The following is a 19,590-nucleotide window of genomic DNA, read 5'->3' on the forward strand; positions in this document are numbered from 1 at the left end:
ATGCTTAAATTCTAGCACCCAGGAGGCAGAGGCAGAAAGATTTCTGAGATCAAGGTCAGCCTGATCTACAAAGTGAGTTCCAGGACAGCCAGGGGTACACAGAGAAACCCTGTCTTAGGTGGGGCTGTGTAAAATTATTAGCATTTTATCCTTTTAAAATTCTCCTGATTAATTAATGATTTAAATTTCAAGCATAAAATAAAATGATTTGCATTGCTTCTCTTTAGACAAGAAAAATGTAGCCAGATTGATTGCTCTTAAGTTATCAAAGGACTAGCATCATTTTTAAAATATTTATTTATCTTATTTTTATGTGTGTAAATACTTCTCCTGTATGTATGTCTGTACATCACATTTGTGCCCTGCCCACAGAAGTAGGAGAGGGTGGTGGATCCTCTGTAACTGCAGTTATAGATGGTTTTGAGCCACCACCTAGGTACCAGAAACTGAACAAGCTCTTCTCCAAGAGCAGCAAATGCTCTTAACCTTTGAGTCATCATTTCAATTCTTCAAATTATATCTTTTAGCAAGTCACTTGAAAGTATAGATATAATTATGATTTTATATAAATATCATGTGTCATTAATTAAAAGGTGCCATTAATTCTAAAACAGGTTTTATGATTCACTAATACGGAAAATGCTGCCAATTGATATTTGCTTTACTGTACACTTGCATCATTTTCAGAGGGACCCAATGGGTGATAGTCAGTGAGAATATGTGGATTAGAGTCCAGTGTGGGGTGCTCATCTGTAAACTAGAATTTGGGAGGTGGAAGCAGGAAGACTTAAGAGTTTGAGGCTAGCTTGGACTATATGAGAACTGGTCTCAAAAGAAATGAATGAATGAATGAATGAATTACACGTGTCTTAAGGCTTTTGTGACATGCAGGAAGGTTTAAAAGAAGGAAACTAAACATGTGAAACACTAGGCGGTACTTAGGCTGCTTCTGTCACAGTACTCGTCCTCCATGGACACTTCTTATCGCTCCCTGGGCTTCTCAGATGGGGGATCCACAGACTGCTGGAGGTTATAGGACAGGCCAGTGGTCAGCATTCACATTCATGCAGGCCATCAGCATCCAGCTGTGCTGTCACTGTAGCCCTGCCTTCTCTATCTCGGTCTGGTCTTCGTTCTCAGTCTCTGCAAAGTACAGGCAGGAGAGCTCCTTGGTGATTTCCACACCACTCAGCTCACATTCCAGCTCATCATCTAAACCCAGCTCCAGCTCCTCCTCTTCATGGAGTGCTCACCTTCTCTTGTGGATGCCTGGGTTCTGCTGTCATGCAGAGGCTGCCCAGCGAGACTCCTGCCAGGCCATGTACTGCTCTTCAAAATTTCAAGGATGTGCAGCCTCATAAGAGAGAGAGCTCCAGAGAAGGATTCCACGAGGGGAGAACCATGGGAAAGTGAAGTAGGAATCCCTGAGCTTTCTGTAGGCATTCCGGAGACTTCACATCCAAACCATCACATGATACTGTCACCAGCATCTTGCATATATTCTATGAGAACACCAAGATGCAGTAGCTTTTCTTTTTGATGCCATTGCTACTATCTCCAATTACAAAAGTACAAGTGGGCTCACAGCTTGAACATCTCAGGCAGTGTGCAACCACAGGCCTAGTTCTCAGTGTGTGTGTGGATGAATTCTTAATAAACTCTTGAATAAATGATATGAATATCTAATCGTAGGATAGTCTGACACTCCGAGAGCCCAAGTGACAATGCTTTCTTTGCTGTTTGTTTTTCAGGACGGTTGTTTTTGAGACAGGATTCAGGACCTTATCAAGTAGCCCCAGTTAGCCTGGAACTTCTATATTTTATTTTACGTGCATTGATGATTTGCTTGCATGTATGTCTGTGTGAGGGTGCTGGGTCCCCTGGAATTATGTTTACAGGGAGTTTTAATCTCATGTGGGTGCTGGGAATTGGACCCAGGTCCTCTGGAAGAGCAGTCAGTGCCCTTAATCTCTGAGCCATTCCTCTAATCCAGGCCTGGAACTTTCTGTGTAGACCATGCTGACCTTGCAATTCTGGCTCTGTTCCTGCTTCTGCCTCCTGGGTGTCGGAATGACTGCAGGGCTCCACCTCACCTGGCCTGTAAGCAGCAACAGCCGAGAAGGAAGAAGTGTCATACGGTTGCAGTATTGCCCTGTGATGTCAATTTTGAAGTGACACACTCACTCCTTTGGTAAAAACCCTGGATGTGATTAAATTCTGGTAAATAAGACCTACCCACTTCTATGTAAAACAGGTGAGACTTGATTTATAAAGTCAGGGTGAGTAATCCGAGGAGTTTAATGTAACTAGGAAGATGGAGAGCAGCTGTGTTTACCTCCAAGTCTTCTCTGGTTTTATGTTTTATTTATTCATCTATTTTTAATTCACTTACTTATTTTGTGTGGGGGCATATGAAGATCAAATGACAACTTGTAGAAGTCAGTTCTTTTTCTTGTATGTCTCAAAAAACAAATTCTGGTCATCAGGCTTGGCAGCAAGAGCCTTTTACCCAGTGAACCTTCTAGCTGATCCACTTAGCTATTAAAAGATAGCCAAAGTCTTTTAGCTATGAGAAGATCTATGATATTATGAAATTCTGTAATGCAGATGCTGTTCTGTTCATGGATGTTCATTTTTGCTATAGAAAAGACATTTAACGGGACATATTACAAAGTGGTGATTAAACCAAATTCCAGAAAAAGTTTTATTACATTTCATTTACTTAGCTTTGAGGGTGTGCAAGTAGCATAGAATGCTGTGGAAGTCAGAGAATAATAATAGGAGTAATTCTCTCCTGAGAATTGAACTCGGGTTGGCAGCAGTCTTAGTGGCATGCTGCTTTACTCACTGGGCCATCTCACCGCTCCCCAGGTTTATTCTTAGTATTATTAATTCTCTACAATACTATATAAACTACTACATTTCATCAATACCTCTTCACACATATGTATTATTACACTGAACCAAATTCTTACAGTATGTTAGTTTCTTCTCTGTTTCAATGACCAAAAGCAATTTAGAAAGGAAACAGTTTGTTTTGGCTTATTGTTCCTGAGGGTTACAGTCCATAATGGCAGGAAGGCATGACAACAGTCAGGAAGCTGGATGATCACATTTTGGCTGTATACAAGCAGCAGAGAGTGGATTGAGAGTGGGACAAGGTCTCTTTCATTTTTAATCATTTTAAAATCTCTCTCTCTCTTGTTCCTTCCTCCCTCTCTGTTGCACAACCTGGTCTCAAACTCATGGACTCAAGTGACCCCTCCTATTTCTGCCTCTCAAGTGTCCCGGGATCATAGATGCATGCCACCATGCCTGACTGGTTCTTGACCTCTTTGGGTCGAGTAATCCTTTGAATATCTGTTGAAAACTGGTGACTCATTCATCCCTCATGGGGGGGAAACCACACACGCTTGCAACATATTGGCTAGGGGATTTACACTAGAGTTCTCCTGAGAGAAATTTTGTTTCCGGGAATTTATAAAATTATCATGGTCTGTATTTCCCAAGAGGGTGACTGAAACCTGGTGTCCAGAGGGTCCATATTTTTGAGCCTCTTCCGCGTTTGCTTCAGAACACTAACCAGGCATGAATGACCTTCTGCCCTTATTTTAACTTGCTATATTTCCAACAGAATATAAAACAGTATCAGAATCCCCCACTCTTCCTTGTCTTGATTCTTGCTCCTCCCAGTGGTTCACCTCCTGATTATCTAGATTATAAAGAGTCAGAGAGACAGGTGAGAAAGGGGCCACCTACACACCTGAGTTTGTGAATTAGACACATGCACAAAGTGAAAAGAATTTGTGCCTAAAGCCGGTGTGTGGACCATAACCTCTTTACCACACCCACTGACTTCTCCACTTGATGTAACTGAGCCTGAACTAGACTGTGGATTTTGACAGCCCAGGAACCAGGGTCCCCCAACATGGAAGCTCTGGCCTTCCCTGACCTCACAGCCCAAGTAGTCGTGAGATGAGCGGAGATCCGGTGGCCCCTGTGAGACACCCATTAAGAGTCACAGCCCTTTGAGTTTGGGAAAGGGAAAGGACGCAGGAGAGGGATTTTTTTTTCCTGGTTAAGATTTGTAGAGGAAAGATTGCTGTATCTGCGCCCTTCTGTTCGATCAAGGTGCCTCTGTTGCCCCATAAATAAAACGTCCCACTGCTTTTGGTGAGCACTATAAAGGCAGCGGGAAGACTGTCCCCAGGGCATTCCAGACAGGCAGAGAGCACCGGAGCCCAAACAGGTGAGTTCATCGCAGAAGATGCAGTTGGCTGCACCCCGCCCTGTTGTAACTCTCTAGGGATGGGACAGGTCAGGCGCCAGCGGGCAAGGCAGGACAGGCAACAGAAAAGGCGAGACAAAAGCAAAGTAGGTATCGGACCGGGAAAGTCGCTGCACCTGTCCCCAAGTGGGACAGCACTGCTGCAGCCCAGAGTGTGCGTGGAGCAACGAGTCCTACTGAGTGCGGGGAGTACGGGACCCTTTCCCTGTCTCACCCGCCCGGGTTCCGTCCGGCGGAGATTTCAGGACGCGGACAGCGCCCTGACTGCACCCCCAAGTCCCCAAAGAGAAGCTCACTCCCAGGACAGCGGGGGTTCCCGGGTATCTGGTGCGGGAGACACTGAAGTCCTCAGCTGCCTCCTTCAGGTGGCCGTAGGGGCGGTTTGTCCCAAGCGCCAAGGACTGCAGGACCGGACTGACTCTCCAGCACCGCAACCACAGGTGTCACTGGATCCGTGCGCCCAGGTGCCTGTCTTTCATCGTTGCGTCCCCTCCCGGTCGGTGGTCCTCGGGTTCGCAGACCATGGCAGCGCCGGGCAGCCGCTCGGAGCCGCCGCAGCTCGCCGAGTACGGCTGCAGCTACGTGGTGTCGCGGCCGGTGTACAGCGAGCTCACCTTTCAGCAGCAGCGAGAGCGGCGCCTGCAGGAGCGTAGGACGCTGCGGGACAGCCTGGCGCGGAGCTGCAGGTACAGGGGCAACTGGCAGGTTCCGGGGGCGACACTCCAGGGGAAGAAGCACTTGCCCTGCGGCGGGGCGGTGTACCTGCCGCGCTTGTGCTTCTCCTCGCACAGTTCCAGGACAGACCTGGAATTACTGCAACTTTGTCTGGAGAAACTCCTTATTGGAGAAGGAGGCGTCTGTCCACGACTCCACTCCTGTTTCACTTTTTAAATTTTCCCTTTCCAAATGAAAGCTGAAGTACACCTTGGGGTCCAGTGACTGCTTGTTTCCTTCTTGTGAAAACCAGGCTAGGGAAAAGCGTTAGGAAAGGGGCTCTTAGCAACCGATGATGGACAAGCCTGGACACACCAAGGTCAGGATTACTTTCAGAGACCTGGGATTAAAGCGGGGAGACAGGTGTTCCAAGTGCTTCAGAAGGCAGTGGGTCCCCTAGGGTTAACCACCACGTCCCTACACCCCATTGAGTCCCAGAACCAGATACCATAAACTTAAAACATTTGGCAGACACTCAACTAACTAATCGCCAGATTTTCTGAAGAAACACTTCAATTACCTAATATCTCTCTCACTGCCACTCACATGCTTCCTCTAGCATTATTTTAATAAAATATTTTGTTAATTCTTTGAGATTTGTTTTGTTTCGTTTTTGTTTTTGAGACAGGATTCCTCTGTTGCCCTGACTGTCCTGGAACTCACTCTGTAGACCAGGCTGGCCTTGAACACAGAGATTCTCCTGCCTTTGCCTCCTGAGTACTGTAAAAAAAGGTGTGTGCCATCACCTCCAGGTTTGCCAGCACGATTTTTAAAAATTCCATGTATTGGATCTTTGGTTTGTTACTGTTCTCCCTTGATATCTATAAGAGATTGGTTTTAGGACCCCCATAGCACACTCCTCAAATTCCCAAGCTTAATGTTCTCATAACCCATACACCTCCTGGCGGTTTTAACTATTTCTAGACTATAATACTTAGTATCATGCAACTGTACTGTTAACCAGTGTCACACTGTAAAGTTTAGGAAATAAGTGGGGGAAACCCCTTCATATGTTTAGTACATTTTTCTTATTTTTTTTTTATCTGCAATAGGTTGAATCCTCAAATCATGTGGCAGATAAGGAGAGCCACCATATATATTTTTTAGTGTGTATCTCTGAGAATTTAAAAATATATAATTATGTCTTATTATCCACCTAAAATAATCTCTTAATATCAAACTTGGATGACCTATTAAACTTTGCAATTATTTCATAAATGCAATTTTTAAAATTACCTTTAAAAAGTGGAATTCCTATCTATTGACATTTTTCTTTTTATCTATAAGATGTTAAATTTACAACTGTTAAACATGGTATAAATTCATCACACTACAAGTTTTGTTAAAAAGTGGCTCTAAGCTTGTATTGCCAAAATAGCCCTGTGTTTATTTTTCTTTAAAGAAGGCAATGCCAGTGTTAGGAGCCTAAAAATTAATCTCACACAGAGGCTCCACACTGATTATATTCTGGTTGTGTTAGAAAACTGGTTCTTGTGTAGGGATATTTTCTCAGAGGATTAAAAAGGTGAATGAGGGGAGGAGACATTTAATCCTGTGTTTCCTAAAACAGTGCATTTAAAAGGATAGATACAATTCTTGGCAACAACACTGCAAGCACTTCGGTGTCTATATTTTCCTCATGGAACTCATTATTTTTCTGACTACTTAGAAAAAAGTAGCAGAATTCGGTTCGTGACTTTGTGATTTGCAACTGGTTCTGGTCAAAACTGAATACAGACCTCTTATTTTCCTGCTTTTCGTCAGTTGCTCCAGAAAGAGAGCCTTTGGTGTACTGAAGACTCTCCTGCCCATTCTGGACTGGCTCCCCAAATACCGAGTCAAGGAATGGTTGCTCAGTGATGTCATCTCTGGAGTTAGCACTGGACTAGTGGCTACCCTACAAGGTAAGATTCTGGCGGATAGGTCTCAAGTGATTGTGAGCTACTGTCTCCACAGGGATTCATGATGTCCCACTCCTCTCCCCATGGACCAAGCACTCACTCTTCTCTCAAGTCCTTCATTCTTCTCTAGGGTATCTTAGAGTCACCTGTCTTCCCTTTCATAAAGAATTTCCCTAGGGAACATTGTTGTTCCTCTGGCTGTGTGACTCCAGATTATAGGCATGTACCAAGCTGGAGCTCCGCAAAGATACTGACCACGGTACACAGTAAGAAATACGCATGTATTCTGTTATGTATGCACACAGCTAAAGTTTGTAAAGTAATACTTCTCCTCACTACAAGTAATATGTTCTGATAGTCTTTATTCTGTTCTGATGGTTTTTAAAAACCAATTCCTCCAGCTCATTAAATTACCTTATTTCCATTTCCCATACAGATCTTGACCTGCAGTGTGAAAGCTGTTTAAAAAAAAGAGAGAACTATCTTAGTTTGGGTTTTACTCCAACTTCCCCAAAGCTCCTACATCACAACAGAACTAATTTATTTGGGCAATTTACAGATCACCTAGTTTGTTGCAGAACTAGGTAAATTACCAAGTCTAAGATGCAGCGAAGGATCTCATAACCCCATGGGAAATGAATGTTCATGGTTTAGTGTTCTGAGAACTGTGGCAGGAATAATGTTCTCTACTAGGACAGTGCCAGCACTGTGCATTTTACCCCTTCTTATGGGACTGTGGATAGCTTCCTGGTCCGAGTTCTCCTGAAGGTAGCATCTGAGTTTGTCGAGAGGTGGGAAGTGATGCAGGGCATGGGCCTATGGAGAAAGGGCTTGAAAACAGGCTAGTTTAGAAGTTTATAATAAACGTTAGGCAAATTGTGCGTTAAACTCTAGCTATGTCCAGGGAGTAGTAACACATGCCCTTAATTCCAGCACTCAGGAGGCAGAGGCAGAGGCAGAGGCAGAGGCATTTCACCAAGTACTGGTGAGTGCAGCTGAAAACCAGGCAGCTCAGCCAGGCGGTGGAAAGGCTCACCAGACAGACCTCAGGGCCCATTGGGGCTTGAGATCAGAATATTTAGAGCACAGCCAGTCTTGGTGCAACGCCTCAGTCTAGATTGTGTGCTTGCATGGAAGCTATTTAGGGGCACATAAATGTTTGGGGGTTTCCAGGTGAAATAAGGGAGGTGGGGAGAAGACAAGAGAACATTTGTGAAATCCGTTGGGCTGAGTCGAGCAAGGATGAAAGTGAGGGCAAGACAGCACAGTGGTATGAACTGAGTGGTTGCTTCAGAGTAGAAGTCTTATGAAGACAAAGCGATGCCCCAGTAAAGATTCCAGAGTGGGTAGGCTGGAGGGCTCCAGGCCACAGCTAACGTGAGAAAGGCTCAAGCAGAGACACCAGAGGCTATCCTGCAGCTGCAGGGGTGACAGTCTATGACTTGCTTGCTAGCTGGGCCCTTGGACATGCTGGGAGAGGAGTTTGTGTGTGCTCAAGGTAGTGGAGTCTTTTGATTCCTAGTATTAAAAAGTAAATTTCTGTTAACCAACAAAAGACCCCACAAGCCTTTTATTGGTATTTTTACTATTAACTATAGGAAACTTCCTGTCTGGTTTTTATCTCGGACATTAATTGATTTACTTAGTACACATTATGAATTTATTGCTCAGTTTTTTTTTTTAAAGTGAAGGAGTCTAAATTCACAGTCTGTTGGTTGTCTCCTCTCATGGTGGAAGGCCTTTCCTTTGAGATAGCTTCAGTTTAGCTTACATGTCATGCCACCACCCAGCGGAGAGTTCACACTTCCAATCAATGGTTTAGCTTTCTTTACAAACCATATTATTTCAAAAATGTTGTACCACGTTTCTTTGAAACAAAGATAACTATACTTTACATGAATAAAAGTTACCCTAAATAAACAATGTGCATAAAACTGCAAACATCCCCGTTTCCCACATATTAAGGTGTGTAGGAGAAGGGACAGAGAAGGAAAATGAAGGAGAAATGAAGCACCTTGTTCAGGGAATGCTAAGTTTAAGGACTTGAAACCTGTCCATAGGAAACAAACAGGCTCTGCCCTCATGCTCCCTGCTCCTTTTCCTATCATTTTTTTGGCATGTCTCCTCTTTCTGTTCTAAGTTCCTGGGAGAGCTGATTTTTGTGCTTCCTTGTAGTAACTGAAGTATTACAGAAGTGCACCCTGTCAGGGAGACAGCTCAGCAGTCAAGATCCCTTGCTGCCCAGAACCTATGTAAAAAGCAGGGTGTGCTCTTACTGTGAAGGGGCAGAGATGGGAAGACTGCTGAAGCTTGCTGATGGCCCAGCCTCGCTAGCTCCAGGGTCAGTGAGAGCTGCAGAGCCGAGCACCTGATGTCTTCCTTAGTCTCTATGTCCTGAGCACATATGAGTGCATGCATCACACATGTATGCCACACAGACATGCACACATACAAAATTTTCAAACAATACATGATATCTATAATATGAGGCCCTGAGTTTGACCCCTTGGGACACAAACTACAGAGAGAACCAGCTCTCCAAAGCTCTGTTCTCCCCTTCACATGCATGCTGTGGCAAACACCTATTCCCCCACCATTTCCACAACACATGCACAAAATAAATTAAAATGTAACTTTCTTTAAAGTTTTACTTTACATTTGGTTGTGTTAGGGAAATGTGTTTCTTTATATTACATCAGTTCTAGTCCATTAAATTTTTACGCCCTTCAAAAAACACTTTTCAACATAGACTCACCATGTTTATGTATAATTTAGCTGTTTCTTTATTGGGAGATTCATTCAGTAGATAAAATTTAAGTGCAAATATATTGGGTCATTTAAGTTTTAAGTAAGTTTTAAAAATCATTATGAACAGTCTTTTATTAACGACTTGAAGGGCTGAATTTTCACTCCTAAAGCATGAATTATGGAGATATGTTGTGTTAAGGCATGCTGATTGCTGAAATATTTAACTGAAGAAAAGAATATGTCATTATCTTTTTCCAGCTCCCATGCTGAAATGTTGGTTTTTCCATAGCTTGAGATTCAAAGCCCAGAGACTGTCTGGCACAGTCCACTGGGGGATCAGCTGCCCTCATCCAGGGTAGAGTTGTCTCAATATTTATCTAATTTCTGTTCTCTAGCCAGGAAAGAGAAAGTACAACGATGCCTGAATCCTTCAGAACACAAAGAAATATGAGTTCAAACAGAACTATCCACATAAACTGGTCTGGGCTTTGGGACTGGATTAACCAAATTATACCGGAACTGATTTGATTGTTTTCCAACTGATATCATCAGCCAGTGACTAAATTACTGAGCAATGGAGTCAGTTCATTCGAGCAGGATATGGGTGTAGAGACATACATTATCCCAGCCAAGCCATATTCCACATCCTAGCATAGCCAAGGTCTGCATGCAAAACAAGAAAACCACTCAGGACCAGCTGATGTTTTGAATCCATAAATTGAGTATGTCTATGAAAAAGCCTTTCTTTGTGTGGTACGGACATGCTGTGATTCTTGTTTGTGACTTTTACCTTGTTGGTTGCACTTTTAGGGATGGCTTATGCCCTGCTAGCTGCAGTTCCTGTTGAATATGGTCTCTACTCTGCCTTTTTCCCTATCCTGACGTATTTTGTCTTTGGGACATCAAGACACATCTCAGTTGGTAATTACAAGCATATTTTACAGCTGTGTTTGTCCATTTGTAAAATGTTACTGCTATGTTATATATACAGTGCCTCCAGACCTTTGCCAGTGAGTCTTGGAGGAGTCAAACTTGCCTTGCCTACTTTCTTTATTAAATGACATTCTTAGCTTTATATGTAACTTTGCTTTAATAAGATGAAATTGAAAGACTGAAAATTAAATCTTACTTTTGGTTTTATCACAGCTTAAAATTTAAAATGTAATAAAATTGGCTCTATTTAAAAGTGCTCTCTTTCAATATAATACAGAGAAAATAAATCTTTACAGTTTCTAAATCCACTTACATCGCTAGGTTAAATTTGTATTTACTGAATTATGGTCATCAAATACATATTCCTTGTTTCAGTAAAGAATGTCACTGATTCAGTTTTTATGGAAGGCTGGCAGAATCCTGCCAAGACAATTTAGAAAAAGCTTTATATTCCTTCTTGGCATGACTCACAATGGGTTTTCCTTTGGTTCCTAACATTCAAGGTTATTTTTCTGGAAGATTCTAGCAAATAAATGTTTTGATATGATTTTATGCAACTTTGACACCAGCAATGAAGATAACTTTGCTGCCCCATTTATGTGCTGGTGAGGTATGTTGTCTGGATGACCCTCTTGAGACAAATATAATCCCATCCTCAACCCTATCCAATGCCCTTGTGCATGGCTGTGTCTCTCACAGGTCCTATCTTCTGACCTGTCTGCAGAAGAGGGTCAAGAGGAGCTTATTGACCTCTGACCTGTCTACAGAAGTGGATCAGGAGGAGCTTATTGACTGAATCAACTTCTTCAGAAAGAGACAAGTGGATTTGCCTCTGGCATTCACTATGTTTAGATTTTCCTGGTTACTAAGTTTGAGTATTGAGACCTCTCAACCTAGAATCTTTTGTAATCAAAGGATAGGAAGGATAAGTAAAATAGAAAAAATAGTAAGATGGAAGAAATCAGAACTTTAAAAAGATAGGATTTTATTAACTGGCATATGATAAAAAGAAACTATATTCCAATCCTTTGTCAGTCTGGATGATATTGATGGAAGTACTTGTATCTGGAGATGAGGATTTGGGACACTCTAAAAGATGAGATCATATTTAGGGGATAAATATTAAATTGAATGAGTAAGGATTCAGTCTGTGTGTGTCTCTGCCAGGAAATCTTTTCTGATAACTCCCACAGCCTGTGCCATGAAGATCCCACACAGGAGGGCCTGGCACCCTTTCTGTAAACTCACGAAGTGTGCCCAACACTGCTTTACTGCCTCCTACCTCCAGCCCACGTGTCCTCTCTGAGTCAGCAATGCCTTGAGATAGCTACTCTTCAGCTTCTCCCAGCAGCAATCCTTAGTTACAGCCAGCTATTACACACCTTTGTAATTGTACATAGACACGTTGAATCCAAATGTCTGTGATTCATTATTGGTTAGTTGTTACAGCTAACTATCACACACCTTTGTAATTGTACATAGACACGTTGAATCCAAATGTCTGTGATTCATTATTGGTTAGTTGTTACAGCCAACTATCACACACCTTTCTAATTGTACATAGACACGTTGAATCCAAATGTCTGTGATTCATTATTGGTTAGCTGACAAAGCCTTTCTCCCCAGGCCCTTTCCCCGTGGTCAGTTTAATGGTGGGATCTGTTGTTCTGAGCATGGCTCCAGATGACCATTTTCTTGTGCCCAGTGGTAACGGAAGTGCATCAAACACGACCACATTCGATACTGGAACCAGAGATGCGACAAGAGTACTGATTGCAAGCACCCTCACTCTTCTGGTTGGAATCATACAGGTAATAAATAGGCTTATGTGTAAACACAGATGAGCGTGATTTCTATTTGAAATAATTAATTTTAAGATATGGAGGCTTAAAGATGCATCTAACTGCAAAACAAACACCTTGAACTAAAAAAATTACTTTTAGTTCTGTTATTTTCTAAGTAAAATTGTTTTTGTCAGATTCTAAAATGACTTTGAAAACCTTGAAAACTTAAAACATAAAAACCAAGTAAAACAGACAAACAAAAACCCGAATCCCTTGTCACCAAAGTCTGAGACAAGAAAGCTAACAGAACATGTGATTCAACTGAGGGTAAGCGTGTAATGCCGTGGAGGGCAATGTTTCCACTGATACAAGTTTAATTTGCTAGTATTTCTGGGGAATTATTTCTTCTGTCAGGCAAACTCCTAACTTTTTTCTTTCTTCTTACTCTAGCTGGTATTTGGAGGTTTGCAGATTGGATTCATAGTGAGGTACTTGGCGGACCCTTTGGTTGGTGGATTCACAACAGCTGCTGCCTTCCAAGTGCTGGTTTCACAACTAAAGATCGTGCTCAATGTTTCAACCAAAAACTACAATGGCATCCTCTCCATTATTTATGTAAGTGCTGCATTACCACTGCAGAGAGACCACTGTTCCTTCTCTCCAGATTGAACCTGGAGAATCTGTTTTCTGGGTACACTTAGAACCATCAAAACACCCTTTTCTGAAACAAGCAAACCGTCATTTTTTTTTCAACTGCTCCACAGTTTTCCCAGATGATATGGCCTCCAGAAACATAACAGATCTGAGGTAGCATAGCAATGAAGACGACAGGGCTGAGATGTTACAGACTTGCCTTCTGCTCCCTCATTGCCTCTGATAAGCTAAGTGACCCCTAGACAGATCATATAAGGTAGTGGCTGAAAAACAGTTCAGGTTTGAAGCTAGGTGGGTCCAGATTCAAACCTTGACTTTACTACTTACTAGCCTTATGAACAAATCACTATGCCTCATCTCTGCAGAAATTGCAGAATGGGTTCTGCAAATAGCAACTACTTCACTGGATTGTCAGAGGTGAGTGAATGGGTAATTGGTTCAAGGGATGGCATATAACAAGTTCCGAAAAAACTATGATGGAATTATTATTTCAAGTCTTTCTTTTTCTGTCTTGTTTTTTAAAATGAAATGATTGGAAATGTGTCTCTCAATCCTTTTCTAATTATGAGCATCCATAAACTGCATAATATAAATGTTTCAGCAATTATAAGTGAAAGGGAACATTAGATTCAAAGCTGATTCAACTTGCAAAAGAGATGCAAAAGAAGGATCTGATAATACAAAATGGATTTTGAAGTTCTTAGGTCTAAGTATATGCTCTATATGAAGTATGCTACAGATGCTTGGGAAATGGTAATAATAGTAACATGATTTCATTCTGTCTTGGAGAAATGAAGCCATGCAGAAGAGCATCAGAAAAATTGCCCCAAACAAAACAAAACAAAACAAAACAAAAACAACAACAACAACAAAACCCCCAGGAACTGGGCATGTAGCTCAGTTGATAGAGTGCTTGCCAAATACACGTGAAGCCCTAGGTTCAACCCCCATCACAGGACGCACGCCTATAATCCTAAATTAGAGAGATAAAGGCAGGAAGATCAGAAGTTCTGAGCCATCTTCATCTACACAGTGGTTTGAAGTCAGCCTGAGCTAAAAGATTAAAAAAGTAGCATCTGAAAACATTATATAGCCATACACAGCTATGAAAGAGCAAGGTTGTAAAAGGTTTTTAGTCTCAGTGCCATAATTCCTCATTACTCGGTGCAAATGCTACCCAAGCGCTCGCTCGCTGCAGACTGTACTCTAGGCTAACAGAGTAGATGGAGAGAGTAGTCATAACATAACACCAACAGACTGGAGTTAGAGTCTTGTTTCGACTACTTTCTACTTCTGTGGCCTTGAATATGTTGAATATTGTGTGGTCCTGCGTTGTTGTTGTTTTGTTTTGTTTTTTCTAAGAAGCTCTGGTTTCATTCCCAGCACCGCATGGTGGTTCCAAACTCTCTTTCAGGATCCATCTGCTGTCAGTAGCCTCTCAGCCAAGGGTGAGGAATCCTGAGCTCCCCACTTCATGCCAGGATTCTGACCGACATAAATGTGTAAGGCTTATGCAAGCAACCACAGCTGCCCTGAGTTCAGGAGTCGGTGGTGCTGTTACTTCTAGAAGACACTATTTCACTCCCTGAGTTCCGCCTCCTCAAATCTTCCTGCCCTTTTCTGTAATAGTCACTGAGCCTTCGGGAGATGGTGATAAAGACACCCCATTTTCAGCTGAGCACTCTACTGACTCTCATTCTCTGCTCTTTCATCAATTGTGAGTTTCCGAGTTAACCACTGTGCACTGCACAAAGAGGTTTCTCTGATGAGGTCTTGAAGCCGTCCCATTCTATTGGCATAGAGACGAATCCAGAAGGCAGTTTGGTGGTCTGTCTGCTTAGCAGAATAATAGCAAATAGACTCACCTCTGGGGCCCAACACAGGTTATTTTTTGATTCAGCATGTTTTTTTAAAATCATTTTTGCTTTTTTTCCCCCATGATCATCAGTTCTTATTCAATTACTTTGTATGCATGCCCGACACTGGGGCCACAGAGAGCTCAGAAAACAACTTTTAGAAGTTAGTTCTTACCTCGCACCTTGTTGATTTTGTGGGTGAGTTGCACACTCCAGGCAGCTGGCTCCTGAGCTTCTGGGGGAGTGTCTTGCCCGTGTCTCCCATCTCAGTATCTGGGATACTTGTCACCACAGCCAGACTTTCATGGGAGTTCTGGAGTCAGACCCAGGTTGGCAGGCTTGCATGGATAGCACCTTTCCCTATCGAGTCTTCCCCCAACCCCTGGCCCTCAGAAATTATTCTCAGTGCTGCCAGACTTCCCTTTTCTGACACAGGTTCTGTTACTTTTGCATCCCTGACACATCTTGTTTTTACACTTTATCAACTCTTGATTTATTCCTTCATTTTTACTCATTCACGTCACCTATTCAATAATACCAAGTGAGGGTCAAACACTGTTTACTCCACATTCAAGCACTCTGACTGCACCGCAAACACACACATCTCTTCCAGACAGCGCATGCTTCCTCCTGCAGGGACTGCTAGACCTGGATCCAAGCAGCTCTCTGGAAGCTGAGGCCGACTTTTGGAGCCTCGGCAGTTGTTGGACCTCTGTAAACGGGGGAGTTGGTTCTTCTAGTCTATGTTTATAAAGAAATTAGCTACAAATTACTCCCAATTTGTCAGGGGCAAAGTGAAATACTAAAGTCAAAAATAGGCTTAAACAAAAAAATATTATGTGACTCTTTTCCTGTTAGGTATTATTCTTAAAGTCTAAATTGGTAAGTATCATATACCTTTTGTTTTTTGAGACAGAATTTCTCTGTAGCTTTGGAGCCTGTCTTAGTTCTTAGTTGTTTTTTTTAATTGATTTTTATTGAGCTCTACATTTTTCTCTGTTCCCCTCCCTGCCTCTCCCCTCCCCTTCAACCCTCTCCCAAAGTCCCCATGCTCTCAATTTACTCAGGAGATCTTGTCTTTTTCTATTTTCTACTTCTCATGTAGATTAGAACCTTGTATGTCTCTCTTAGAGGCCTTATGGTTGTCTATGTTCTCTGGGATTGTGATTTGTAGGCTGGCTTTCTTTGCTTCATGTTTAAAAACCACCTATAAGTGAGTACATATAATAATTGTCTTTCTGGGTCTGGGTTACCTCACTCAAAATAATGTTTTCTAGCTCCATCCATTTGCCTGCAAAATTTAAGATGTCGCTATTTTTTCTGCTGTGTAGTACTCCATTGTGTAAATATACCACATTTTCCTTATTCATTCTTTGGTCGAGGGGCATTTAGGTTGTTTCCAGGTTCTGGCTATGACAAACAATGCTGCTATGAACATAGCTAAGCACATGTCCTTGTGGTACGATTGAGCATCCTTTGGATATATACCCAAAAGTGGTATTGCTGGGTCTTGAGAATGTTGTTTCCTAATTTTCTGAGAAATCACCACACTGACATCCAAAGGGGCTGTACCAGCTTGCATTCCCACCAGCAAAGCAGGAGTGTTCCCTTTATCCCACATCTTCTCCTGCATAAGTTGTCATCAGTGTTTTTGATGTTGGCCATTCTTACAGGTATAAGATGGAATCTCAGAGTTGTTGATCTGCATTTCTCTAATGGCTAAGGATGCTGAGCATTTCCCTAAGCATCTTTCAGCCATTTTTGATTTCTCTGTTGAGAGTTCTATGTTAGGTCAAGTTACAGATGTTTTTTAAGTCACATGTGGGTGTTGGAAATCAAACCCAATCCTCTGGTACAGCAGTCAGTGTTCTTAACCTCTGAGCCATCTTTCTAGCCCCCAGAGAATCTTTTTATTCAAAGGTTTAATTAATTTCTGTGCTACTTTTTGCCTATTTGGAACAAACTCGAGTCACCCAGGAAGAAGGAGCCTCCACTGAGGAATTTTCTTCTTTAAACTGTGAGGGTATGTGAGGGCACAGCCTACTGTAGGGGAAACCATTCCTGGGCAGGTATGTGGTCCCGATTGTGTAAGAGAGCAAGCTGAGCAAGCCAATAAGCAGTGTTCCTCGGTGGTTTCTACGTCAGTCTCTGCCTTGGCTTCCCCCAATGGTGGACCTGGAAGCCAAACAAACTTTTTCCTTCCCAAGTAGCTTTTGCTCAGAACATTTTAATACAGTACCAGAAACCAAACTAAGACAACTTTCAAAAATTAAATAAGAATCATGGAGTAATTAAAAATATATTTTTAAAATGTGTGTGTGGGTGTGTATTCATGTGAGTGTGTGCACAAATTCATGTTTGCACACGTGTAGAGGCCGAGGCTCATGTCAAGTGTCTTCCTGGATTGCTGTCCACCTTGTTTTTAGAGACTGGGTTTCTCACTGAATTCATCCATTTGCCTAGGCTGCCTGGTCAATGAGCTCCAGGGACCCACCTACCTCAACTTCCCTGGTGCTGGATTCCAGACAGGCATTGCAGCACTCAGTTTTCTATCTGAGTACTGAGAGTCTGAACTCAGAGGTTTATATTTGAGTGTCAGACACTACATTGACTGAGCCATTTCCCCAGCCCCGGCAGTGATTTTTGTAAAATGAAATATTTTTGTAATCAAGATAGTCAGTCCAAATGGGGGGAGGGAGGAAGAAAGGGAGGGGGAAAGAGAGAGAGAGAGAGGGAGGGAGAGAGGGGAAGGGAGAGAAGGAGAGAGGGAAAGGGAAAGAGGGAGAGGGAGAGAGGTTTTCAACAGGCTGCTCCTGAACTCTCTGTTTACTCTATTGTAAAGAGTCAGTGAGTCAGTCCAGGCAGGGTTTGAACTCAAGAGTCTCCTGCCTCTGCCTTCCGAGTGCTAGGATTGTAGTCAAACAAATGATTTCCAAATTAACTTTCCTGTTTCAAGTTGAAAAGTAAACCTCCGTTGTATAAGCAGTCAAAACATTATAACTAGCTCATGAATTGTTAAGAGTTCTCATTAGAAACTTGATTATATAAGGGCAGGCCCCACACCAAAGAGTATTTGTGCAACACAGTTGGGGTTGGGAAATAATACAAAATTGGGTGGATAGGGATGTGGAAGTCGATCTGAGAAGATTTGGGGGTGGGATGAGTATGATCAAAATCAGTATAAATTTCTCAAATAATTGATAAAGTATTTTTTTTAAAAAAGAAAGTTGATAATATAAAGAGGCAACTGGCCAAAACAGCAATAGCCTCTGGGGAGGTGACAGGATTGTTGCCTCCTGTGTGAGAAACCCTGGGGTTTTGCTGTGGTAGTATTTCTCCGAGTTTTTCTTTCATTCCACGGCCACCTGTTTCATCTTGTTGCCCAATATTTCTGTCTTTAACAATGCTAACTGTCTCTGGAAAGCAGAATTAACTTGACATATTGAGTTTAAGGTAAGAGCAAAAATGCTCTCAAAGAGAAAGTTGAAAAGGCTTCCTCTAAGTTAAATGCCTAAGTTCTAGCCCCAAAACTTGCTGAGATAAATTTTGTTTGGAAAAATCTCCCCAGCTCCTTACTCCTGGAAGCACCCCAGACAGGTGAGGCTGCTGGCAAAATGAATTGATGTTCCTTATACGCCCGACACCAGATTATCGTAATAATTATTTACAGTATTTCATTTATCTGTAAAAATAAACCAAGATACATGTTTTAACTCCTCAAATGCACCATTCCTTTACGTCAAATTAAAACCTAACTATAAACAGGCTCATTCAAAGCAAAGTAGTCACTGGCATGACTTGTCTCACAGAATTGAGAGACGCCTCCCTGAGACATGACTTACCTGAGAAGCGCAAAAGAACAAAGATGCCACTGTTCTGCCTGGAAGTCTCCCTACTGACACCCTTGAAGAAGACTATGGTTTCCCAGAGTCCTTGTGTTTACAAAACAAAATGAGTTTCCTTGAGCTGGCTTCTCTGTCACTTGGAGAGAACAACTTTTAGCATTAAGATAATTTCTAAACAATATACACTTGGCCTGTGTACCCATTCAGTGGTTTTAATGTGCCATAGAATAGTTATCAGTACCACTTGGATTTTCGTCTGGAACACTTTTTGGAGGTTTTTGTTGCTGTATTCTGCATCATTCAGGTTGGGGTAAGAACATTGCTTAGGATGTTGACTGGGACCAAAGAAAAGTAACTAGACCTTTCAGTTTGTCCGACTTTGGTTTCAGCAACACTCTTTATATTTAGACCTCTGAATAACACCTGTACAACCTCCTTAAGACATAAATTTGATTTATTTTTCTGTAAGTAAAAGATAGCATTCCACAGTTTTCCTTGAAAAATTCTCCATTTTACCCTAAAAAATAGACAAGCACAAGAATGTAAAAATCACTTCTCCAAGTTAATCACAATTAGTAGCTCTGTGTACACGTGTGTGTTAGAAATTACATGTTCTCAATGCTCCTTGTATTAGTCAATATTTTTATAATTTTAATAATAGTTTTATATTATTTATGCAAATGTGTATTTTAGAAATTTTATTGCTTAGTGGTCCTTGTATTAGACAACATATTTTTATGAATTTCAAATAATAACTTAATTATTTGTATATATGTACATGTGTATTTTCAAGTGTGCTACAAAAAAGGTATGGAGGTCAGAGAACAGTTTTCAGGAGTCGGGTTTTTCCTTCGTTCATACGGTTTC

General features: G+C 41.9%; 1 protein-coding gene and 1 pseudogene across 1 annotated transcript in view; one reads left to right on the forward strand and one right to left on the reverse strand.

Annotated features, from left to right (window-relative positions):
* Nucleotides 1-333: 333 nt before the first annotated feature.
* On the reverse strand, nucleotides 334-1,546 carry LOC146892451 (gem-associated protein 8 pseudogene; annotated as a pseudogene).
* A 3,262-nt stretch (nucleotides 1,547-4,808) lies between these two features.
* The window catches only part of Slc26a4 (solute carrier family 26 member 4), a 40,371-nt gene continuing 25,589 nt past the window's right edge, over nucleotides 4,809-19,590 (forward strand). Inside the window, exons 1-5 of the mRNA XM_048415829.3 lie at nucleotides 4,809-4,974; nucleotides 6,767-6,906; nucleotides 10,462-10,572; nucleotides 12,211-12,395; nucleotides 12,819-12,983. Coding sequence (XP_048271786.2) covers nucleotides 4,811-4,974; nucleotides 6,767-6,906; nucleotides 10,462-10,572; nucleotides 12,211-12,395; nucleotides 12,819-12,983 — 765 coding nt within the window. The 5' untranslated portion in view covers nucleotides 4,809-4,810. The remainder of the gene's footprint in view (nucleotides 4,975-6,766; nucleotides 6,907-10,461; nucleotides 10,573-12,210; nucleotides 12,396-12,818; nucleotides 12,984-19,590) is intronic.

The sequence above is a fragment of the Myodes glareolus genome, chromosome 11 (genome assembly GCF_982192425.1).
Source record: "Myodes glareolus chromosome 11, mMyoGla1.1, whole genome shotgun sequence".
Lineage (NCBI taxonomy): Eukaryota > Metazoa > Chordata > Mammalia > Rodentia > Cricetidae > Myodes > Myodes glareolus.